The sequence below is a fragment of the Prunus mume genome, linkage group LG8, assembly GCF_029339155.1.
Source record: "Prunus mume cultivar Tortuosa linkage group LG8, ASM2933915v1, whole genome shotgun sequence".
NCBI classification, from domain to species: Eukaryota; Viridiplantae; Streptophyta; class Magnoliopsida; order Rosales; family Rosaceae; genus Prunus; species Prunus mume.
Genome location: NC_142705.1, coordinates 14,933,684 through 14,959,902, shown reverse-complemented (window position 1 = coordinate 14,959,902; position 26,219 = coordinate 14,933,684). Strand labels below are relative to the sequence as shown.

At 39.3% G+C, this 26,219-nt stretch overlaps 2 protein-coding genes across 12 annotated transcripts; one reads left to right on the top strand and one right to left on the bottom strand.

Moving 5' to 3' along the window:
• Positions 1-1,571: 1,571 nt before the first annotated feature.
• On the top strand, positions 1,572-4,691 carry LOC103342424 (increased DNA methylation 2-like). Of its 2 annotated transcripts, none has more exons than XM_008246045.3 (3): positions 1,572-1,708; positions 3,019-4,064; positions 4,340-4,691. In XM_008246045.3, the coding sequence occupies exons 2-3, from the start codon at positions 3,032-3,034 to the stop codon at positions 4,591-4,593; spliced, it is 1,287 nt and encodes a 428-aa protein (XP_008244267.1). In that variant the 5' UTR covers positions 1,572-1,708; positions 3,019-3,031; the 3' UTR covers positions 4,594-4,691. The 2 variants fall into 2 exon arrangements, with proteins under 2 accessions (XP_008244267.1, XP_088899606.1); XM_089043480.1 differs by lacking the exon at positions 1,572-1,708 and adding an exon at positions 2,186-2,257.
• A 542-nt stretch (positions 4,692-5,233) lies between these two features.
• On the bottom strand, positions 5,234-15,465 carry LOC103342461 (Rho termination factor). 10 transcript variants are annotated; one of them, XM_089043469.1, is made up of 11 exons: positions 15,088-15,463; positions 14,326-14,425; positions 14,123-14,191; positions 13,696-14,030; positions 11,933-12,145; positions 9,226-9,786; positions 8,247-8,432; positions 7,774-7,956; positions 7,348-7,527; positions 6,944-7,093; positions 5,234-6,696 (listed from the first exon to the last, which is right to left on the bottom strand). In XM_089043469.1, exons 2-11 carry the CDS (start codon positions 14,390-14,392, stop codon positions 5,689-5,691), a joined length of 2,952 nt encoding a protein of 983 aa, XP_088899595.1. In that variant the 5' UTR covers positions 14,393-14,425; positions 15,088-15,463; the 3' UTR covers positions 5,234-5,688. The 10 variants fall into 10 exon arrangements, with proteins under 10 accessions (XP_088899595.1, XP_088899600.1, XP_088899596.1 ...); XM_089043474.1 differs by having other exon boundaries at positions 5,234-6,693; XM_089043470.1 differs by having other exon boundaries at positions 15,180-15,463.
• Between the last annotated feature and the right edge of the window lie 10,754 nt (positions 15,466-26,219).

Below are 26,219 nucleotides of genomic sequence, written 5' to 3'. Positions count from 1 at the left end.
TCACAATTAGAAAACATTAGTTCACTCAATATATATATATATATATATATATGTATGGAGATTAACTCAAGTGAATAATATGAAGGATTTAACAATTGGGATATACAGGCGTTGGCATGAATCCAAGACATTAAAGCAAAGATGTAATTAAATTGCATAAATGTTCAGTACATTGGTGTATCAGCCGACTAATCACCTATGCTAGCTGTAATTAAAGGCAATAATCACCTAACAATATCAACAACTTTACTGCCAAAAATAAAAGCTCTAAACGTCATGAAATGAAATTGACATTGAAGTTTTGAAACTAAAGCTGCGTAAAAAATAAAAAAATCTCGTAATTGAGAACAATAAAACGATATTAAGTCCAACAAAAAATATATAAAGGATCGTTATATAAAAGAAGATTAATGGCAACTAAAATGAATGAAGGCAAATGTACCGAGGCCCAACACAATAAAATTAAATATATATACTTGTTTTGAAGTGATTTAGGGATGTGGATAGAGAGTATAGTTGGGAGCATAGTTGGAGTTGTATTTTTCAAATTCCTCCTTAAATTTGTCTAAAGAAGTGGTTTAGGGAACCCATTGTAGATACTCTCATACCTTATTCAAAGAATATTCCAAAGTTACCCTTCATTTTTAAATTATTTACAGCCACTGTCCATCCATCTCGTGAAGCAAAAAGCCGGCCCTAAAACCATTCTTATTCCTCTCTAACGATCATCATTTAAGAGCTCTTACAAGTCTCCCTATTTTAGGAGGTAGATAGGGAGCATGGTTAGAGTTATATTTTTCCAATTCCTCTTTAAAATTTGTAGGTGGTTTAGGGAGCCCATTGTGGATGCTCTAAGAGCATCTTCAACCGATGTGTCAACCGTACCACATAGACATTTAACAGCTAAAAATAACATCTCACATCACTCCAACCGATATGTCAAAGCTGATGTGGAATGAAGGTTGAAAGTTGAGATGTTATTTTTGACATCCTAAGAGCATCTCCAACCGATGCGTCAAAAGTGCCATATAGACCTTTAATAGCTAAAAATAACATCTCACATCACTCCAACCGATGTGTCAAAGCTAATGTGGAATGAAGGCTGAAGGTTGAGATGTTATTTTTGACATCCCAAAAGTAAGATGTCAAATGAATATTTTATTATTTTTTCTTTTCTTTTATTTTTAATTAAAAATAAATCAACACTAAAATGTAATAAAATAATAATTTAATTTAACATATCGGGTGGAGTGTAAAGCTGTGTAAAATGTCAAATAGCCACATCAGCCATCAAATTTAAATTTGATGTTTGGTATTTGACATCTCCCTTGGAGATGCTCTAAAAGCAAGATGTCAAATGAATATTTTATTCTTTTTTATTTTATTTTCTTTTTAATTAAAAATGAATTAACACTAAAATGTAATAAAATAATAATATAATTTGACATATCGGGTGGAGTGTAGAGTTGTGTAAGATATCAAATTGCACATCACCATCAAATTTAAATTTGATGTTTGGTGTTTGACATCTTTCTTGGAGATGCTCTAACACCTTATTCAGAGAATATTCCAAAGTTACCCTTCACTTTTAAATTATTTACAGCCACTGTCCATCCATCCCGTGAAGCAAAAACCCGGCCCGAAAACCGTTCTTATTCCTCTCCGACGATCATCTGCCTCCTCCGTTCTTTTCTTCCAGGCGGCTCAGGTGACCATCCTTCATTTCCTCTTTCTCACCGTTAATTTACTCTTTCTCTTTTGGGTTTAACTTTTGAGCAAATTTGTGTATCTTTTTTTGTTTTTTCTTTTTTTGTGGGAATTCGTTGGAACTGCTTCTACTTCTCTCCAATGTTTTTGTTTCTGCATTACAGTAAATGGGTAGGGTTGATGTTTTTTCCCTCTCATTAATTAATTTCCATGCTTTGGAAGTGGCTGCGGAGCAATTCAGTTTAATATTTCCTCGTTTTTGTTTGTATAATTTATTTACTTGGTTAAATCAAGTTGCTTTTGTTGCCGTTTGGTAAGAAGGGATGTCTATGATGTTGGTGAAGTTATTATGATGATGGTTTTTCATATTAAACCTCGCCTACTAACTGTTTGATTAAATGGGTATGAGAATCTCTTTCAGTGACAGTGTTTGCTAAATCGGATATGCTTAACTCTTTATATCTTGCTACACTCATATGCACAGGATTAGCCTGAAAATGCTTCTTTGGGATTTGCATGCGGTTGTCTCCACACGCAAGTTTTGTTAAAGGTCATTGAAGTTCTTAACACAGCTGATAGCCTGAGCTGCATTTGTTTTCATTGATGGTTTTAGGCTGCACCAGATGAAGCTTTTCTGGGTAGTGCTTTTGCTCTTCCAGGGCAGAGGCATGGTACATTTTAGTGAACAGCTGCTACTTCTGTTTGTAGGATGTTTTTGACAAGCATTTAGAGATGCTTTTCAAAATTCAAAACTACAGTGACTTTAAGAAAAAATGTTGAATGAGATATATTAGATATAGCATTTCAGTACTAGTTTTCTCACTGATGCTTTTCAAAAGCCACTGCAACAAAAAGGAATTTGAATCTGGAGTCCACAGTCATTTCCTTTCTTTAGGTTATCAGTCAGATTATTTTGCTTTGCAATATTAGTTGTTAGAAAGACAATCCATATGAGAATTCAGTTATTAATGGTTTTCTACGTGAACTACATTGTCTTTTCTTGTGCTTCACCTGCTTTGTGTGTGAGAGAGAGAGAGAGAGAGAATCTTCAAGAAGGACTGCATTTAGTAGAGTATGCTTATGGTGAGTTGAGAGAAAATGATTTGATTTCTAGTAATAACTTTTCAAATGTCTCATACAGCATTCTTATGTGTGAATGGGTTGGGTTGCAAGGTGAGTTTTTAGAGGAGAATTAAACCACATAAGTGAAAAGATGAGTTGATCTGAAACATGAATATAATCAAAAGTTATTTTTCAGTGTCAGAGTAATTGCGTGCTTATAATATCCTATTGTATCTAAACTTTTTGCAGATTCTAAATTTAAATGGCAGCAGTGATGGATGGCTCATCTCAGGATACACAATCTAATTCTGTCACAGGTTTAGATTCTAACAATGTCGAAAGGAGGATGGCAAATGATGATCAGCGCTTCCTCTTGTACTTCATTATGGGTACCTACTTTGGGCCTGGTCTTAAAGGAGAGAACCTGCCAAAGTCAGTTCTGCAAAGAATAGCCGAGCGACTTCCACCATATACTTTTAAGCAACTAGGTGGATCCCACCTGAAAACTGCAGAGGTAGAGCAGGTGTACTATTATGTTCTTCGGAAGGCTGATAAATCTGCCATTGTTAAATTACCTGTGTTATTCCAGTTCTTCCATGGTAACCTCCTTAGCCATCGAGAAGACACCACAGCCAACTACCCTCAGTTTCCTGATCTATTTCCTCTCCTACTCCACCCCCATTCACAGTTCAGTAACAGATACAATATCTTTGAGAACATTGTATTTATTAATAACCCAGAAACGCATTACATTAATACAGAGGATATTGAAAGATTTAAGAGGCTAACTGGGCTGGAGGAGTTTCTTCTGGATAGAGATGCTGCAAGGCTGCATACTTATCCTGATGGAAGTGTTTCATATAATGTGTCGGTACAGGAGCCAGAGTCCAATGGAGAGTCACCTCCCACTAGTTCTTGTCAAAGTTCTAGGGGAACAAAACATTTAGATAATCTCGTGGAATCGAATGATCCTCTGAAACATGTGCATGTTGTGGCACCTATCAGTAGTGTGCCATATAACAGTACGCCTATGCTGTGTAGTTATATGGCCCCTTTATCTACTAAAGATGAGTCTGATCCTGTGGAGAAGGTCGATCCTGCTATGATTTTTCTTCCTTCTCTTCCAACTAAAAGAGAGTGGTCCAATATTGTAGCTGCCACCAGAGATGGATTTGCTTTAACTGGGAGTGCAGCAAAGAGGCAGGTGGGACCAACAATAGGGCTGATTGACATTGGAGAATGTGAGGATTCATACTTGTTTCGTGTATCTCTTCCTGGAGTGCGAAGAGATGAAAGTAAGTTGCTCTATCAACTTAAAAAATTGAATCAGTTACTGAAATGAAATGCATAATAAATAGATTTCCAGGCACATATTAAATATAAAAAATGCTTAACCAATTATTCAAGACACATATTTCACTTGCAATAAACCACGGCTAAGTGGCGGAGGCTTATCTCTCACATATGTCTGCCCACAGCCACTTGTATGGCCTCTTCGATGCTAGCACTACCACTTGTATACTTCATTAACTAAACGGATGCAGAGTGATGATTTCATTTTTCACTACAGGGGACTTCAGCTGTGAAGTTGAAAATGAGGGCCGAGTGTTGATAAGAGGAGTGACAATAACAGGTGAGAAGACAGTCTACAGATACTCTCAGATGTTTGAAATGCGAACACAGAATCTGTGTCCGTCAGGGCATTTTTCTATCTCATTTCAGCTGCCTGGTCCAGTTGATCCTCAGGAGTTTTCTGGTAATTTTGGGACAGACGGAATTCTGGAGGGTGTTGTGATGAAACGAAAAGATGTCAAATATGCTTAACTAAAATTTAGTCAGTCCCTATATATTTGTGATATTACAAATCCTATTTCGTGATATTGCCGTTGAATGGATGCATGGTGAAGGTCAAATTCTATTTAGTCAGCTGATTTCATATTATTATATCCACATCAGCCAGCCTTAAAGTTCTTATTAATCAATCCTTGCTGACGGAAGGCTAATGTTCTTGAAATCAGTTAACATAGTGTTTTTTTTCTGGTTTTTGAGAGGAACTTTTCAGTTTCTTGATTTACTGATTTTGCCCCAAAGCTTGCTTGGTGGTGGATGGATATGCTAGTAAGCAAGTTAGTGATGTGCGATCTGAGGTCTAGCACATTGATTAGCAGCTTGAATGGCTCCCGCTGATTTGGCAATTGGTTTACCCCGAAAATTAGAATTTAAGTAAATTTGGAACGCCATGTGGATATGCCATGTTGTGTTACTGTTACACAATTATTTTCCTGGAGTTTGGTTCCCGATCAAAAGTACACTGATCCCAATCAAAAGTACACCGATGGTAGCATATGTCAAATAACAGAAGTTAAAGATGTCACCTATGCAAATCTACTACTTACTCCTCAAACCAACATCAAAGGATCCCTTCCCACAAAATTAAATGGTGAAATAAAGACTCAAATGAACAAATGTCAAAAGAACTTCATTGGATACGACTGCACATATAAAAACTGCACCGTCGTGTGTTTCTCACCTCATAATTTACTCAAATCTTTGAAAATAAACTAAATATAATCCCTTCACTAAGAAGCAGACAGTTGTTTCATCAATTCTTGTATTCAGATGCGAAAGAAAAAGTTTGTATACAAAAACCTAGAGCAAATCTGACGTCCTATTCCAGTTAAACAGCTCCATTGTCCCAAAGTTCTATGTTTTCTTTGTGCAATATATGAACTACGATTTCATGCAAACCCGTAACTTAAACCTATAAAGGGGATGGCCGCACTTTCTTTCCTGTACTACAAGGTGTAGGGGGTTACGGACAAAGAAGTATGTTATGATACTATTTACACCACAGTGGATCCATTCATAACTCATCAAACATGTGCAAGGAACATAGCCACAAACATGGACAAAATGGAATCAACAACAGCCGAGTTTTTCGGCTATTTTTTCAACCAGAGCCTCTTTTCGTAACTTATAATACCTTGTCAGCTTGATTTTCTGTGCCAACTTCCTCAGTTCAACTATTTTCTTGTTCTTCAAGCTTGAAATTGTGTGAGGAACCAAAGCCCCAGCGTAAGAACCATCTTCAACAGAGTAGGGTTCTATGATATGAAGATCTTCCGTTTTTTCATAGACTACAATCTGAAGATCTTTCTTACTCCCACCATTTGTTGCATCCTTGTGTGAATCTTGCAAACCCAAATCTACAGGCAAATCTTTAACCTCTGCAGTGAGTGGTAAAGTTGAAGTCCTTTTCCTCTTCTTTTGTGACTGTGAAGCTGAAACTTTGGTGGTGTGAACTGATTTTTTCAAGTGCATCAAACTTAAAAACTGCTTTAAACTGGTGTTGTCATCATCAATTATTGATTTTCTTTCCTTTTTGGAATTTGGAATGAACGATGTATCTGTAGGAGGTTCTTGGGCATTCTTCATACTGAATGGTGATTTCCTCTGTGTCTTTGGCTTTTGTGGTTCCAAACCCAAGTTCACACGGGGTTTCTTGTGAAGGTCAGCATTAGCCTTTTGAGATTCTTCTGCTGGTTCTCCTACATCATTTAACTTAGGCTTGGTTGTATCTTTACCCATCTGATCTTTTGAAGGCAAAGCAAAATGTCCAAGGTCAGTGAGACCACCTTCTTGAAACTTGACTATTTGTAGATTATTACTGACTTCCCCAGCAGCCTTTAAACATGTATTAGAACATACCGTCTTGTTAGCAAGAATAACCTTGGATTCTTTGATGCCCACTTTCCGTGCAGTTTTAGAAACAAAGTCAATTAGCTTCTGCTCTACATCAGACTTTTCATTTTTTCCCTGTCTTGAAGCACATAATCTGGATTCAGAACATTCAGTCCTCTTGTTGATGCCAGCAGATTGTCTCCAAGAATTTGGACTCATATACTTAAAAAGAGCATTTGCAGGCTTCTAAAAGAAAGAGAAACATGTCTTATTACAAGTTAATGACCAGAGAAGGGGTATTGAGCTAAGAATTGTGATCCCTTGCAGTGCAGTCAGCCTGGTACTGCAACTACAGGTTTATAAACAAGGATGGTTTCCCTAGGTTTTAAATTCTTAAGTAAGATAGTGGTAACTGACCATAAGAAAGTAAGATAATTGCTATAGAGAAGAAGTAATTGTATATCTATTACAGAAAAGAGAGAGCTTCTCTTACCTTTTCTATTTTTTGATGGGTTGCTTTCCCTCCTTCCTCATATCCTTTTTCAATCAATCGAGGCATGCATGAATTTTTCATCTCATTCGACCAGCCCTTTGCGTATTTAAGAGAATCTGAGCTGAAATATTTCACAACACCATCTGCCGGCTGTTCAATTGAAATGAAAGAGCAAAAGAGAAACAAAATGTTAAGATCTATGCAAAAATATTCTGTACAAGGAATAAGTCAGACTAGGACCTTTTTATTCCTTCAGTTGAAGTGCACTATGTGAAACATAAGACATAAGGTGCAGTAGTTGTAAACTCTTACAGTACATGATCATATTGACTGTGTTGTACGGATAATTGCATACACATTAAGTGCAGATGTGAATTATACAAACAAAAGAGAGCTGCAAGTACCTCAACTGTTCTATCAACACCTGTTCCACATTTATCAGGCCTTGATGAACCTACAATATTTACCATAGGTATTGAAGTGTGTTCTCCCACCTTCTCACTCATGATTTTTGAATTAGAGTTTTTCAATTTGTTCTCATCAGGACAGCTGACACTTGTACTTGAAGTTTCTTTAGTAACATGCTGTTCATTGTAATATAAAACAAATTATGGCCGGACCATAAGTCATACTATGAGTAACATAGTTGTTACCATTGCAGAGATGTAGAAGTAACATAATTGTTAGAAAGATGTAATTTATCTATAACAGAAAAGAGAGAGGTACTGTAGTAGTTTTAAACTCTTACAGCACATGATCATATTGACTATGTAGTACGGATACACATTAGGTGCTCATCTCTATTATACAAACAAGAGAGCTGCGAGTACCTCAACCAGTTTAACATCTGTTACAGGTCCATCAGGCCTCAATGATGGACCTATATTATCTGCCACAGGCATTGAAGCATGTTCTTCAACCATCTCATTCATAATTACTGAATCAGAAATTTTCAATTTGATCTTCACATCAGGGCAGATGACACTTGTACTTGAATTTTTCATAGCAATATGCTGTTCATTGTAAACAAAAATAAATTATGTTCATACCATAAATCAATATTTTTTATTTTTTATTTATTTTTGGAAAAGAAACGATTTGTATTCATAATTGTTACTATTACAGAGATACTCCCAAGTAGAAGGAATACGTCAGAGTTGGACCTAATTTGAGCTCTAGAAGAAAACCTAAATTGTGTTTTCAATAATGGTAAACTCTTACAGCACACAAACATACTGACTATGCACTATGGATGCACATTAGCTTCTGATGTACGTTATACAAACAATGCAGCTGCAAGTACCTCAACTGTTTTACCAAAATCTCTTCCAAATCCACCAGGCCTCGATAGTGAACCTGTAATATCTGCCATAGGTATTGAACTGTATTTATCCACCTTCTCAATAATGCTTTCCGAATAAGAAAAATTCAATATGTCATTCTCATCAGGGCAGCTGATACTTGTACTTGAATCTTTGATAGTAGCATGCTATTAAAAAAAAAAAAAAATTATGTCCAGACTATAAATCCTATTATGAAATTATGAGTGACAAATATAGAAGATAGGTTATTAGAGGTGAAGGTATTAAAAAAACGATGAATCTGCAAAGTATTAAACACATGATCTCCAGCACAAGTTAAGAAAGTACGAGACAAGTGCTGTTTTGTAGCTACAGCACTACTTGATTTTCAGTTGCACAACTAGGATGCTGCAGATGCACAATCCCTGTAATTTAAATGCGTAAAACAATAATAGTGGATATGCGATTCATGAACTCTGCTTGCTCTCCAGATGGAAACACCAAATGGATCCATAGTTCTAGATAAGTATTGCAAGGGTATAGCCTTCTCTGCATTGCATAAATAATAAGTTCATAACTTGATCTGAGACTGATAGATTAATTGCTATAACAGTTTCCTCAATACTGCAATCACCAGGGACAGTGTTAGCCAGCTCGATAGGCACTTTCTACACTTCAAATGTGAATCTGATAGAAAATGAAAGAAATCTGAATATATAAAAAAGCCATCGTAAGGTCAGGGTGATTTCGTATTGATGGGCGAGTAAGATGTACTTAAAAAGTTATAAAGAAAAGAAGATCATGGCTGCAGCACGGCATGTCTACAACTACAATTGCATAGAAGTTTCAACTAATAGACACATTTATTTAATCTAAATTGCAACACATGGCATAATTTTGCATTGAAATAATGAAAATGAGAGAAATGAAAACAGTGAGAGACAGAGAGAGAGGGAGAGAGAGCGAGAGAGAGACCCAAACCTCAACTTCTAAATTTTGCATACTCTTCTCTTTATGGAACATAGATGCATCTTGAATCATTTCCTTTTCGTCTGGAGCAAGACCTTGTCCTTTGGGCTCCCAGTGCATGGTGTTTTCTGAATATGTTGTTTTCTTCTTGTTGCAGTATCCGGCTGCAAGTCTCAAAGAATCTGAGCTCAAATTCATGATATCAATATTTGCAGGCTGTTGACTGTTAAAAGTCACAGTTGATGCTTTCTTTTCCACAGGAGCATGACCTTGTCCTTTGGCCACCCACTGCCTTGCATGTTCTGAATCTAATATTTTCTTCTTGTCAGAGTAGCCAGCTGCAAGTCTCAAAGAATCTGGGCTGGAATACATGATATTAGTATTTGCAGGCTTTTCATTCTTAAACATCATGGTTGATGTTTTATTTTCCTCACAAGTAAGACCTGGTCCTTTGGCCTCCCATTGCTGACTGCTTTTTGAATTACTCTTGCTTGATGTTTTCTTTTTGTCATAGTAGTCAGCTGCACGTCTTAAAGAATCTGGGCTGGAATCCATGATATTAGTATTTGTAGGCTGTTCATTGTTAAAGATCATGTGTCAACTGAAGGCAATACGACATAATTCATTGTTAAAGATCTCCTAACCTAAATTTAACCCTCTTTTTCTTTTTTTTCAGGGGAAAGGGGGAACATGTTTGTTTATGTGAAATAAGTCGATAAATATTAAAAGACATTGCTCAGTTAACTATCAACATTCTAATCATGAGATAACATCCACAAAATGTTTAACGTTCATTATGGTCTATGAATATTGCATGTTTAAGAAGTTGAAAAACAGCTGGCGTCAAATCAAAGCTTGACTAATAGGGGCGCGCTAGCCCATAACCTAGGTTGGTTGGGAAAAGCCCTTTCGATTCTTTTTTGAATCTCTATACGTGCAATTCCCTCGACATTAGAGGATATTTTCATATTCTTTTGTACATAATTTTTGATACAATCTCGTATTTTTTGATCTTCTTGTAGATCCTCTGAATAATTTTTTGGTTGCGCAAGTGAGGAAGAATTCACGAGGGCTATAAATGCTTGGGGTAGGTTCGACCTATCTGTTTTCTAGACTCCGCTAGGAACGTCGATTCTATGATTGAATAGCAGAAGTGCTACTAAGTAGTAGAAACTCGGAGAGACAGACAGAGAGGGGACTCTATCATACCCGCTAACTCCTAGGATGAGAAGTAGGTCCCTTGTTTTTGGCAGGAATAGTTCCAGCCTTTGTTGCCCCTCGGTAGAGTGAGTCTACTTAGCGAACTGGCAGGACGACTGTTGATTGCCTACCAATCGGAGTCTGAGTAAATATAAGGGTCCCGTTAATCCCGAAACAAAAGTCGAAGGAACCGCGGTAACCCCGCCAAATAAAGAAAATCAAAGGGGTCACGCCTTCAAGCCCGTTAACTAAAATTAGAGTCTATTAATTCTTACTGAACTGAGGCCTCATATATATTTGGAATATGGTTCGATTCAGAAGCCATCTAGACAATACAAATATCAAGAGAAGGTTTTGAAATATGGCCCCAAATTGGTGTTAACCTTTAGAAGAAAAAGGTTTTATAAAAGAAATGATAAAATACAAAAAGACAACAAGGAATCCAAAATCAAAGAGAACAAGGAGACCACCAGTCAACAGGATAACACTGATTAAAAGAGAAATACGGCAACAAAACTACAACAGAGAAGCTATCCTAGAGCTGCCTTCCAATCTAGCGAAATAATGGACAGAGAAAGGTCCTTGAAATCTGATAAAACGGAAGTTCACAACAACCTAGCCTCTCTCCTCTACCAAAAGCAGCAAGTCTTTCACTAAGCAATGAATGGAACCCTTCTGGAATTACATGGCTCACTCCGGCCTCCCTGAATAATAGATACCACAAACTTAGAGCTACTGGACAATGAACAAACAGATGATCTGCTCTCCCTTTTCATTTTACACATAATACACCAACTAGGAGAAAGACGACAATTAGGTCTCCTTTTCTGAAACAAATCACATGTATTCACCTTCTTGCACACCTGTCTATTTGACACAAGTTCTATTGTTAGGTGTTCTTTGCATAAATATGCTGCTAATTTTTTTTCTTTAATTCTACTTGAAGGGCTGCAAAGGTTCTCCATGAATCTTATTTCAATATATTCATGCTATTGATAAGCAATTATTACGTAAAGCCTAGCCTCAGGTTGCAGTATTTATTCCCCCTGCCCCCAAACCTTTTGCCCACAGCCAGGTCTGATTGTGTTCTACAATAAACACAACTAATAGCCACCGACTACTTGAAAGAGTCCCAGTTCACCTCCAAAATATTTACTTCAGAAATCCTTAACCACCCCTGAGCTTTTCTATATCAAAATCTGGCTCTTAATATTGCATTGTTAGTAATATTGTCAAACATCGTGCATAAAATTAGTTTCAAGAGCATCTGGAAAGCTTTTGCATGTCAAAGAGAAAAACAGTTTGAAATTATGATAACTTGAACAAACCTAAGATAGTACTGCAGAGTCATGCTACATTGTAAGCAGTCACAAACAGCTTATGTTCAAAGAGGAAGACTTGCACATATAAATAAATGGTCCAAAGTAGCGTACCCTAAAGTTGTAAGCACATTCATCCAAATTTGAAGAATAATATAGTGGTATGAGTTAAACAATAAGAGGGATAGAGCTTGTCGGACCTTAATTGTTTTGGGGTCATTTGTTTTCTTTTCTTGAAACTTCAAAGTCGTACTTGTACATCTTTCTCCCTTAGTAATGCCAATTTCACCACGTTCCTCCTTTACAACACTATGTGAGTCAGATTTATTCAAGTCTTTGTGCCCATCCAAAAGTCCAGTATCATGTAGTGAGGAATCTGAGCTTGAGTTTAAGGCAATGACTTCTGGAGTCTGCTTTTTGTAGAAAGAAAAATATGTATTGATTATATCAGTTCATTATAAAATTGTTAGAGGATCAAATTACAAAATTAGGATCGTTATGAGCATTAAAAGCACTGGATTCAAAAACAGCAAACAAAAATCATGTGTATATAAATTAATAAACCTTTTTCAGTTGACCCATTTCTCTAGATAGGTCCCATCAAATACCTTCATTCCAAAGGTAACCATATAACGTTTTGATCTCGAAAAATGCAGAACCAACAAGCAACAAACAGGAGAAGAAAGTTTGGGCAGATAAAGAGGAGGAAAATCTCAACTAATCCAAACATGCCTTTGAAAAGCAATAAAGTAGGAGGAAATAAACTATCCTATGATTGGCAGATCCGAAGGTGAATAAATTTGAATACATGTGACACTATACAGGAGGCTTCATATAACCATGTCGAGTTCGGATTGCAAGTTTGCAATGACCTTTTTATCAACATTAAAAGTGAATACTCCATTATGGAGATTTTATTTGGAGAGAGATTCCCTATGGCATGCTGTCATTAAAAGCACGTACCGGATGCAAGAGAAGGGGTGGTATTCTAAGATTGTGATTCATGGTTCACGCAGATGCCCATGGAAAGATACTTCTCAAGTCTCCAATTCTTCTTCCTCTAGCTGTCAACTTGTGGTGGGTAATGAGGAAAGGGTGAAATTTTGAGAAGAGATATGGGTGGGGGAAACAGCTTTGTGCCATTCTTAGCTAGCTTGTATGGAATATGACAACATCATAATTCTTCTATTGGAGGGATGTTGGCTGTTCTGTTTTAGTAGAAATTTCAATATCAGGAAGTTGGGGAATTCATATCTCTAGTATCTTGGTTGGAGAGTGTTATGCTTGTGCATAATCCTTTTCTTTCTCATTTCCTTCCCTCTTCTACAATATGGAACACCAAAATACCTCCAAAGATAAGGGGTTAGCTTGGATTATTGCTCATTGAAAAGCTAATGCCTGTTATATAGTTCAGAAGACCTTATCTCTGTCTCTCTCCTCATTGGTGTCTGATGTGCAAGAAAGATGATGAGAGCATCAATCATCTGTTTTTGCACTGCCCAGTAGCATTTACTCTTTGGTTAAGGTTATGTAGGGGTGGTAATTTGAGCTGGATGATTCCAGCAACATGTGTTGCATTGTTTTGGAAGAAGCACAAGTATTTTGGAGGTAGGAAGTGGGATGTGATCTTGGGAAGATGTGCTATGTTGGCTATTATTTTGGTGGTGTGAATAAAAAGAAATAGATCGGTATTTGAGGATGCAAGGGGTGAGGAGATTGATTATTTGTGGGAGAGGTTGTGTTTCTGGGCTTCTCTTTGGGCATTGGTATCTTCGGAGTTAAGAGTTTGTTTTCTGTTATTTTATCAAACTAGAATGCTGTTGTTTCTTAATGTATTTTTTATTTTTGTCTTGGATGGTTCTGAGTCTTGTCCTTGGTATTGTGCAGTTGCTTTTATTAATAAAGTTCAGTTTCGTTTTATTTTTTTGAACATTAAAAGCAAAGACTAAATTTTAATAGTCACCTGCTCATCTTTCTCCGGGAAGTACTTTCTCAGAAGAGCCTTCAGTATGTCGTGTATATTGTCTGCAGGTTCTCTATGCATTAGTAACTGGACGTCATTATTATTCTCATCTTTACTTCTCAAATTCCTTGTAGAAATGTCAAGCCAAGCAATCTTTTCTCTCAAAGCACAACCGCATATTTCAGACCATTCTTCATGTTCAGCCCAGGCTAGTTCACTTTGAAGAGCCACCAAATCCTTTTCAAGTTCATCAATTTCAGTATCTGCCTTTGTTATTAATATCTTCAACACTTGTATGCAACATTTCTCATTTATTGCATCTTCTTCTATCAGATCTATAACGATAAGAAAGACCAGTGTGGCTGTTAAAGCACAAACAGGGACAACAAGGAATGACACCAATGAAATAGAAAGAAACATATTATACCACGACCACAACCAAAGCAGAAGTCGCACTCCCATCCAGATTCTGCGCCGTAAATGCTCCCAGGTGCAACTGATAAGCAAGCATTCAGTTCAGCTAACATTAGTACAAACTCTACAGCCACATGTACCTAAGATAAGATCTACAACAATGTATTTCTTCAATATGAAAACTAGCCAGCATGGTGCAAGAGAGGTTAGGGAAACCTTGATGATCTGGTGAATCCCATAGATCCCAAGAGTCATATGGTGAACTCCATAGATCCCAAGCCATGAATTTCAAAGGTATATATACATATATAATATCCTGAAATGCAAATACGAAGAAGTCATGATTCTTTGACCAGGACATTAGAGCACAAAGATAGTTAAGTTCATTCATTTGATATAGAAGTTTGAAGCAAATGCTATAACTTGAAAGAGGGCTCAACCTGAGGTTCAGAATATCATGTCAACCAAGTCCAATTATCCAGCAACTTATTTTATGAAAATGGAACCGAAATCGTAATCAGCAGTACACCACTAGGAGTTTAATGAATACCTTAAGAATGAACATATATGCAAATGGGACTTAAATTTCAATCGTTAAATTAGAAAACAAACAATAAAGGAGTGCAATGACTAAAAGCTTAGCCACTGCAATATTTTAATATTTTTTATTACTTAAGAAAGCTAATAAAACCAGACAGTCATCCAGTTCTTCCGCCAAAAGCTACCCACAAACTATCAAGAAAACGGGCAAAAAACTACCGTTTGCAGCTTTCCCCCACCCCGGCCGGAAAAAGAAAATAGTATATATAATTAGTATTATATAAAATAAATAAAAGAAATATAAAAGAAATAATGAAAGCTCGTAAATGTGTATGTGAGTATCTCACCAACAAAAGACTGAATGAGAAAGTTCAAGCATAGTAGTTGAAAATGAAAGTTTTAAGCAAACGACAGAGTAAGGGAAACAAGGAAGATTACTCTTTTAGCGTCGAGGCATGAAAAACAGAGCTCCAGTAGGTTGTGCCATGATAAAAGTAACGGAGAAAGTGAGAGAAAATAAGAGAATGTACCTTTCTCGGAAACCAAACAGAACGGAAGGAAAGGGAAAAGGGGGAAGAAAAAGACGGTATTTGAGAGATGAGAAAAGCCGCTAAGAATCGGAGTGGAAATGAGAGCCCATTCTCCGAAAAAGAAAAATCTGAGAAAGCAATGCGTAGGGTTTCGCGGCGTTGAAGTTAGAGAGCGAAAATGCGTACCAGAGTCGTCTTCTCTCTCTGTCACTCTCACTCTCTCTGGCTCTGCTGGTGACAGAATGAGAGCTGCTGCTGCCTATTAAAAGCGACGAACTGCTGCTCGTTTCGGAAAGAGAGAGAATGGGTGGGAAGGAAACGGAATTTGTTGAGGGGTAATATGGTCATTTTACGTAACTTCTTTGTTTTCTTTTGGTAAAAAGTAACTTCTTTCTTTTAAGCTTCATTACTCCTGAGAGTTTATTTGAGGGAAAGTTTTGTAAGGCTCACTCTGTACTATATTCCACTAATCCAAATTCTCTATGTTTTAGATAATCATTCAAAAATTATCGCTATAAAAAATCACTTAAATCGATATCTTTTGACTACTCAATTGTGTTATTGAAAGTGTTTCCCTTTTTTCGATCGGGTAGGCCAATTGATGAAGTTTTTTGTCCTTCTTCTTTTAGATTGCGTAGGCGTGCCACCACCAAGCCACTGACTGACTTGAATGGAAAAGGTTGAATTGTTGTGTTCACGCTTCTTACTTCTAACCAGCTGATTGATCGGTCAAGCTAGGAACCTCCTATTAGCCTAGGTTCTTTCACTTCTTTGGGGTCGTGGATGGTTAGGTTTCGTATAGGTATTTTAGTATTTTTGAGATTTTTAATGATAATGATGTCAATTAAATTAAAATATGCGATTAAACTTAAAGACGAGAATTAAAGTGCAATAAAGTAAATCAAAGCGATAGATAAACTTAAATTAAACGAAACACGAAATAAGAATGATATAAACGATAAAGGCAATAAAATAAAGCAGTTTGAAATTAAATTAAGCTTAAAGAAAATTCGGTAACAATTAACAATAAAGCAATAAAATTGAATCCCAAAACAACAAAATGGAAAATACAAGAAATTAAACTTACACTAATGAAAGTGAAGAACTGATATAGTCTACTTGCTTGGAAATAGAAACCTGGTTTAGGGATAGAAAATTGAAAGACAAAAAGTTGTGTCTGATGTCGGGGTCCTTCTCCCTTCATCTGATGAGGTTTATATAGAGGCATCTGTCAGCCCATGGGTTGGCTATTAAATGTCCAAATGTCAACTTCATTCAAAACCTTTCCTTGTGAAGCCTTCAAATCTTTGGGATCACAATGATGGAGACCTTCTCATTGCTTGATTCTCTCTTCTTTTGGAATACTCCGGATTGTCGCCAATCTCCTTGAATTCCTTCTTTATGAAGCCTTCATCACGTGCACGTTATCTCCGAAAATCATGGGTTCTAATATGTGTCTTGGGCTTGGACCTCTGAGACTTTAACTTGACATCTTGTGAAACATTGTAACTTTTGGAATTCTGAGCTTGGTTAAAACATCCATTGATGTTCATGACTTGGAATTTCTTGACTGGACTTGGAGTTGGGTTTGACTTGGCTGATCGAAGGCCAAGATCTTGGCTGATTAGAGGACTTGACCTTAGCTGATCAGAGGACTTGACCTTGGCTAATCAGGAGACTTGACCTTGGCTGATCATGAGACTTGATCTTGGCTGATCAGGAGACTTGGACTTGGCTAATCAAAGGACTTGACCTTGATTGATAAGATGACTTGGCCTTGGCTGATCAGATGACTTGACCTTGGTTAATCAGATGACTTGGCCTTGGCTAATCAGATGGCTTGACCTTGGCTGATCGGATGAATTGGCCTTTGCTGATCGGAGACTTGATCTTGGCTGATCAGGAGACTTGGCCTTGGCTGATCAGAGGACTTGACCTTGGCTAATCAGAGGACTTGACCTTAGCTAATCAAAGGACTTAACCTTGGCTGATCAGATGACTTGGCCTTGATCCACTTCAGATGTTCTAGATGTTTCGACTTTGGAAGTCAGATGTTTTCAACCCATTGTTGGAAGTTGGGTTTCGACTTCTAAGATCTTAGTCCGAATTATGATGGAACATCATGTATCTTAAGCTATAAACTTTACTGAAGATTAAACAAGATAGGGTGCAGGATGACCACCAAGTCCGGCCTTCTTGTTTCGATTTGGCCATTAGGCACCTTGAGCCGCCAATTTGCATTTTGTCCTATTGGTTTTCCAAGACGTATGGTCGGACTTTGACCAGGGTCAAACAGAAAGTTTAGCACTTTCTTGAAACACCGTGTTCATTGATTTTGTAGGATACAATTGGATGTCGAATCAGTTTCCGATTTGTGTAATTTTTTACAAGGATGACTTATGAATGTAGACTTAAAAAATACATGGTTTGGATCGTTGGAAAAAAAAAAATTTGTAGGGTGTCCAAAAGAGTATCACTCAAATAAAATTATTTGAGAAATTCCTCAATAAAAAGGGACTGTATATATATATATATATATATGTTTATCATTTCTCATTTGAAAATATTCATATTTGTTGAAGAATTTTCATTAATTACCCTTTCTTTTTGTCAACTATAACGAGGCTACTGATTTCATAGCCATGTAAATAATGAACAAGCCACATCACGATATCTAGGCTCATAATATCATATCACCTAACAAATGCGCTTTCAGTTTTGCCATGTAATTTATATGTTGAGGCCGAATAAGTTTCACCTTGCCACATAATTTACATGCCGAAGTTGAACAAGTTTCACCATTCTCAAATTCTGAATTTCAGAAAATTTAGAATGTAGGAAAAGTTATTCTTAGAGAAAAAATAATAATGGTATTTGAGTTATTAATGATTCAAAAACTTTAAATATGAAGACTTCATTGTTATTAAAAAAATGTAAAGAGTCTGCTATTTTTTGTTTCAATCCCTCCTAGCTCACCACTCTCCTCCACACCTTGCAATGAAACCTTTTTTCTTTTCTTTTTTTTTTTCACAACAATTTTAATAGTTTTTAAAGAAAATTTTATTTGTTCTTCAAAGTAAATTCATGCACTTGTGTAAATAAATGAATTGGTGCCTAGGAATAGTTTCAAAGTGTATTTAACAATTCAAAAGGGGTTTAGCCTAGTGGAAAAATGTCTTAACTTGCAGACCAATACTCTCAAGTTCGAACTCTCATACCTTGATAGTGTGTGTGTGTGTGAGTGTGAGAAACCCCTCTCCCTTTTGTAGTTTAGACTATACTCGCTTGTATTTATAAAAAAAAAAGGTAACTTTATGCACTCGTAAATAAATGAATTAGGGCGGATGAATAATCTAATAGTGTGTTTAACAATACTCATTTAAAAATATCAATAATTATCGAAACATTTTCCTCTACCTACGAATTGTTTGTCGATTACAGTCATGCAAGAGAGATCTAGAAGCCATGTCGTGATGTGTAGGACCAACATATCATATCACCCGACAAATACTCTTTTTCACGTGTTTTCAGTGTTGCCACGTAATTTACATGCTCCAGTCGAATAAGTTTCACTATTCCCAATTTGAAATTACCAAAAACTAAAATGAAATTACTAAAAAGGAATATATGACCAAATTTATTTACTCCCTCCCATCCTATCCCACCCTCACACTTATCAAACTCAATTTCTATTTTTTTTCCAAAGAATTTTTTTTTTTCTATTTTTTGTTGGAATATGAGTCCCATAATTATCCTATTGCAATTGAATAGAGGGAAGCCAGATCTTAACCAATGTATCCTGTTGTTTTCTCGTATTCCCTATGTTCTGGCATTGGAATGTTCCAACCCTTGAATGGATTTCTCAATTCAACGTTGAGTCAACCCCGCTTCTCTCTCCCACGGCAAGAGCTTGTTCCGTAAGTCCAAAGTCCCACTTTATCGTCAATGACGACTCTCTTCGATGCTAGTTCATCAAATAGCACATTCTATTGCAAAGAACTAAATCATACCATTGCAAGTAAGATTTTTATTGTTCTAATTCAATTTTATGCATTACAATTGCATTGATTCTAACCATTGCAAATACTCTAATTTATTATTTCACTCCCTCCTAGCCCAACTTCCACACTTCCAATGAAAACTTAGTTTAATAAGTTTTATATTTTTTCAAAGAATTGAATTATATATATATATATATATGGCAATTTAAAAGTAACCTCACAACTTACCCTATACTTTAACATTCCTCATTTGAATTCTTTTTATATACAGATATGGCATACCTTAGTTTGTGAATGGCAAGGTTTATATAGGGGTAGTGCACAGGTCCTTGTAAGACTCCTTCTTTATTAGAGAATTTAGGGCTAGATATCTTCCTATTTAGTGTTGGCATGTTGTTTGAATCAACTCCAAGTTAGATAAGACTTGGAGACCACAATTCGAAAAGATTGTGAAAATTTTGAACCTGTCTGTTTACACCATAATCAACCGAGCATATCAAATGAAACAATCGCAAACCAAACCGTATTTAAAGGAAGACACTCTTCCGAGGTGCCAAGCACAAACTCCCGATGCCATGAAGTTGAATTTTACAAGGAAATGGAACATATGACAACTTGTAAGTAATTAGTTTATTTATACCTAATGTTATTTATGCTTCGTACTACACATGTTGTTTTATTTGTAAATAACACAAGTCACATCGGAAATCTACACTCACCACCAACACTTGAGTTTATAAGTTTAGTTTGTAACAGGCATTGCATTTTCCTAGTTTGAGGGTAACTAATTAACTTTGAATTGAATTTTCTTTTGTTATAACTTTAATTCATTTTGCTTTGCATTTTCCTTTGGTTTATAACTTTAAAGGATTTGGAATCGAGAAGTTTAACTTTAATTGGAATGCTTGAAATTGTAAGTTTAATTTTCTTAGGTTGTGAATGCTTGAGAAGTTGATGAGATTGTAAATTTATATATGTTTGAGATTGAGGTTGTGTAGCCTTTATTTATTTAGGTTGTGAATTTATTTTGTGAATGGCTTGAAATCCCTTTTTCTAAGTTGACCCTCTCAAAAAGAGCATCAATAGTCGGTCGAGAAAAGAGCATCAACACCACCCCTACTTTCGATACCTTGTAGACTAATGGATGGGGTAAATAAACTTGGGATTTGAACAGAATTCAAAAAAATTATTCACATACACCAATTCCTTTGTTTGGATAAAAAAAACATAGAAATTTAGAAATTCTACATTGAAAACAAACATGGACTTTGGAGGTCATGAAACTTTAAATTCTATGTAAACAGTTGTCATTTCTAACATTCCAATAGAGTAGAAGTTTTAAAATATTAAATTCCATGTTTAAATCCATTAGACAAACAAGGAACTTTACAAATTCTAAAACATAATTTACATCATTTTAAATAGTTTATAAATTTCTTAGTACTTTTAAATTTCCTCATCTAAACACACCATTAAGTTAGGCTCAAGGTTTAGTGGTATTTTCAAGGCTGATATGGGCTTGTAAAGCCTAATTATGGGCATGCCAAACTTAACTTGGCATCACATGACCTGGGAGGTTCGAACATAGCAAGGTTTATGCACTTGGTTAATGCAATTAAAGGTATGATAAATTATGGTTACAGATTAAAGGTATGATAAATTATGGTCACATAGTTTGTTTTATTAGGTAGGGTGGGTAATTAGGGGTGGGCATTAATCCTGCTGAATCGATGAAACCGATTGATTCAAACTATAATTACTAGTTTAGTTTGGTTCTGACTAAGAAAAAGTCAAACGGTATAAAAATCGAATCAAACTGTATATGGTTTAATTTTGAACTTTTATAATTCGCCCTAAATCAAAACGGACCTTCTACGTGTGTATTTTTTAGGTTTAATAATTACATTTTTATTCACTGGGCTTTGACTCGAAATCAAATTTGATCACTGTAATTCTAATTTTCCTGATTTCGTCACCGTTCTTGTAGTAATTAACAAATCGAGTCCAATTTCTTAAATCTGTCTGTTCAGTGCTAAGTTCATTCAGGGATTTATTGTCAACACAATAATACTTATAAATAAATAATAAAAATAAAAAACCAGAAAACAGAAAGAAAAAAAAATTCAAACAAGGAGCCCGAACCATTAATAGACCACCCCACCCGATACCCACCCCCAAAACCCATGACGACAACCCTCCTCCCCTCCTGACCTCCAGCTTTATCTATCTCTCAAATGGTAAAATTGGAGGAGGAAAGGGCCTTGACGTCGCTAATCTTGATGAAGATTGGGAGGAGAGACTTTGGCAGACAGTCAAAGTGGTCGTGTCGTCCATGGGCAATGGTTCTTGGTACACTCTCAATGAGGTGATATATGGGCCAAATAGACGCCATCCTTCTTATGGGTTTGTTTATTGGGTGGGTTTGATTAAAATGAATAGGGGTAGATTTGGGGTAGATCTTGATGGAACCCTACACTTTTTTTTTTTTGAGGTATTATTTTGTTGACAATAAAGCCCCTGGATGAACCTAGCATGTGCCTTCTGTTGACGCAGAAAAATGGTTCGGCACTTTCCCGCGCAACTTAGTGATTTAGGCTCTTAGGTATCCGATGTCCTCGGTAGGGTGTGCGATCTGTAAGATAGCAAACACACGGTAAATCCTAGGGCACCGGTGTGGTACCGGCCGAAGGCTCTCCGATGCTTTAGTAAGTACGAATTTAGTAAGTTTGAACTACAGATCAATAGGCAGTATGCCGTAAGTTCTGATTGATTACCTCCAAGCTGGGATGATTGTCCTCCTTTATAGGCCTTGGGAGGCGTGCGACTTGTTTAGAATTTCGATGTGGGACTCTGGACATCAATTGTGGGACTGCCACGCAGCGTCGCAGGGGCGTGGTTGCCTAATGTTGCGATCGCGGTCTTCTACAAGGTAGGTGCCGAAGGCACCACATGGCAACGGTTTAGCCACGTGCTCGTCATTCATTGGCTGTTCATTTTGGTATAAACAGAGTCCCCAAGTCCCCTTGCGAGTCTTGGAAGGGATTTGAAGTTGTCTTCGGAAGGAACTACGGCCCTACCGCTTCGGTAACCTAATCTTGGTGAAGGGGCCGGACCTTGTCCCTTCCGGCATTATCGCCATTCGAGGTTGACGCGTGGCGGTCGTAAGGTCGCGTCGACGGGTGAAGGGACGTCCCGAGCGCCGACTTCGCGCCTCGCGTGCCGTCTGTTCCCCACGTGATGAGCGACACGTGGCGCAAGTGATGATAGTGCGCGCGACATTAATCGCGCCGTTTGGTTTTTCGAGGAATACCGCTGCCACCCATTCTCCTATAAATACGGGTGACCCCGGAGACGAACCCACTTTGTGTCTAGTGAGAAGTGAGAGCTCTGCATGAGGCGATTTCGACGAGTGCTTACGGCAACGAGCGATTTCCGGCGAGATCTAACGGCAACCAGCGATTTCCGTAACGCCAACGGTAGGAAGGGCGATTCGTGTCCAGCGATCCAGGCGCTTATGCGTTCATTTCGAAGCTAAACAAAGGTACCGTTCGGTAGCCCTACTTTTCCCTCTTTATATACCTTAAGAGTTTACATCCTTCCTTGGTTTGAACTAGACTGGCCATAGGGTTCCATTCGGTAGTCTAGTCACCATAGGTGGTGATGTAGGGATCGGTAGGATAGCATCCGGCATGAGCCTTAGTTTCCCTTTTGCCTGTTTTTGTAGATGTCCGATAGCGAGTCATTCTCCGAGCGCGAGCCCAATGCGTTCGATGAGGAGTCATCGGACGGTCTCTTTGACTCCGACGTTGAAGCGGCAGGGCCTGATGCGAGGAGGGGCTTATGACCACCCGCACTGCTGTTCATCGATATAGCGACGGTCGCCACGCGGGGCTTAGCGCCCGGGAGGCGAGCAGAGGCACCAGCCGAGGCCTCCACTTTCGGCCGTGGTGAGCCGGCTGCCGAACCATCCAACCGCCGAGGGTATCCGTAGTCTACCCCGCAATCCTAGGGTGCCGATGGGGGTTCGAAGGAGCTCGTCTTCGGTGTGGATTATCCGAGCCCAAATGTAATCACCGAAAGGGAGATTGCGAAATTTCGGTGAGTACTTCATTCCCGATTCGGTAGGTATGAGGATTCCAAATCCTACCAATCCCTAAGCGATCCGAAGGGCGGTGAAGTCGTCTTTTTCACAAACGCGTGCTTCTACAAGGGGTGAGGCTCCTCTGCAGCCCACCGCTCGAGAGGATACGGCGCAGATAGGCTACGCCCCGCCGGCCTTCAATCCCAACTCGGGTGGCGCCGATGGGGTAGTCACGACCTTCGGCATGGTGGTGAGGGAGAACCTTCAGACGGCGGTTCTCCCACTGCAGCCACGGTCGGTGTGCCGATCACGGGCCGGGTCCAGCCAATTGCTCGGCTACCGAGCGCGTCGCCGTCGATGCCGCCCCGACCTCACGAAGACGAGGAAACGGCGGTGCTTTTGCCGGTGACTTGGGAGTCGCCGACAACCCGTCCGCTTCCACATTTCAACCACGCCCAAATCGCGAGGCTATCCTACCGCTCGGTAGGACTTGCAGTATTGCTTTCCTTGTTTTAATGCCGATTCCGTTTGGTTTGTGCAGGCAAGTTGAAGGCCGAGCGCCACACAAAGTGAGATCCGCAGATTGAAAGGGTTAGGTGAAGGTTCTGCCGCTTGAGAGGGTGTACCAAGTTTCTCTTCACCGCTAATCTCATCAAGGCCCGACTTGTCAACCCCGCCGAGTAAGTATACTTCCCCATTTTGATTCAAAATGTATATCGAATTTGACCGACTTCTTCTTGCGGTGACCGAAGAGAGGAAGGCTGCCGAGGCAAAGAGGATGAACGAGTCCTTGAAGAGACGCCTCATGCTCGGCATGCGGGGAAGAAGAAAGGCGGCAGGTCGGAACGGCACCGGCGCCGGAGGTGTGGACCACGATGATCCGACACTCAACGAGCGCCGCCGCCGGATGCATGCCGAGTCGGCGCGTGCAGCCGGCTGGTCCGTCCCCCGGCCGAAGTTCCGCCACCGAGGGTACCTCCTCCAAAGCCGCAGGCAAGAGGCCGTTCACGGTGGACCTTGATGCCGACCCCGCTCCAAGCGCGGTGACAAATCGAGCTCGCTCGGGCCATCCTCTCTGCCGAGGACGACGAGGCGCCTCAAATCACATTTTTGCCTCGCCCTTCAAGACGGTGCAGTTTGTGAACCATATGATCCTCGGTTCACAAATGGAGCTGTCCGAGATCGAGGACCCGCCAAGAAGCTACGCGGAGGAGGCGCCGCGCTTCCGCTCCAAGCCTCGGTAAGTGCCTACCGCTTTTTAGCGTTTCGCCGCTTCATTTCTCTTTCCATCTAACGCGTTTTACGTTTCTTTGTCGGCATCAATGGATATGTGGCTCTGCGTTAAGCGAGCCATTAATGCCGCCGAGAAGGGAAGAAGGCATACTGAAGACGGCAGAGCGAAGGTTGCCGGCCGGCAAGGCCATCAAGCCCGAGCAAACTTGGCCAAGGATATGCGGTGCCGAACGCGAGTAAAGTTTATCGTGCCAAGCTTGGCGAGATGTCGGCACTTTGGAGTCGGCGCGGTGACGGTGAAGGAGGCTCTGAGTCGAAGGAGGCGGTCGGTGGCTTTCGAGGAGTCCGAGCGGGCGGCTTCCGAGATCGAGGCGCTGCTCAGAGCCGATTCAGTGGCTACCGTCGGTTCATCGAGTTTTCTACCTTGGGACAAGGAGGTAGGCTCGAAATGGCGGACCTTCTCTACCGCTTTCAAGCGGTACAACCCGGAAGAAGCTCAACCTCAACTTCATTGCCGATCCCCTTCCGAAGGCATAACCGAAGAAATGGTCGAGGAGTACGAGGGGGAGGACATGATGAGGAGGTCCCCGCTGATCCCGAAGGTGCTGCGAAGCCGATTGTGCCGCCTAGTGCCGATGAGGCCGCCGCCGATGGAGGGCCCCAAAAAGCCGCTTTTGTTTCCAACTTTTAACTTTCTAAACTTAATGCCGATGGCATTTTTTATGTATTTAATTTAATTTTGATGTCGTAGGCATTTTTGTAATTTCGTTGCAACTTTAATGCAGTTGGCATCTTTTAATTTAAAGTTATGTTTTCACTTTAAGTTAATTGCATCTTACTTATGAATCGGTAACGTACTTAGGAAATTTTTCATTTTTCTTTTAATGCCGAAGGCTCTTAAACAAAGGTCATTGGCCGTTGGCCAGAACGTTTCCTTTCAAGCAAAAGTTTCAAGTGCTTGCCGATGGCAAAGCAACGGCCCGTAATTACCGAAAGCCAATAAAGGTCAATAAAGTCACGTTGTCCCTTAATCGGTAGGATAATGGCGATGCCAAAGTGTGTAGTTTACTGCGACCGGTGGTCCCTACCGTATCCTTTTTTGAACAAAAATGGAGAGATTGAAAGGTACAACAAGGGTTCTGAATACATGAGCCGAAGGCCTTTTCATTGATATACTGCCGAAGGCAAAAGTACAATTTTGAGTGCGCTTTACAATTTAGAACTCGCCGCTGGCTAGGAAACGCTATCATGCCAAGGTCGTGCTTGTAGAGATGCCGGGCTCTTGGGACCCCTCCGTGACCCTGCCGTAGGCCAGGTGACTTCATTTGAAATAATACTTCAAATGCTCTACATTCCAAGGATGACCGAGGGTCTTTCCGTTGGAGTCTCTAAGTCGATAAGTCCCCGATTGCTGGATACCGATGATTTCGTAGGGTCCCTCCCAGGAAGGTCCGAGGGTTCCTTCCGTAGGATTCTTGGTTGCCAAAGAGACTTTCCGCATGACCCAATCTCCGATTCGGAAAGAACGGGATCTGACCCTGAGTCATAGTACGAGAGACGCGTTGCTTGTAAGCTACGTTAAGGTTGGCTTGTGCTCGGCGTTCTTGAGCAGGTCGAGGCTCAAAGCAAGCGCTTCTCATTCGCCGGTCGCGAAGGTTTCCGCTTAGGAAGGCTCTCCAATTTCCACCGACTATCGCCTCAACCAAAGCCATGGAGAATGGTGTT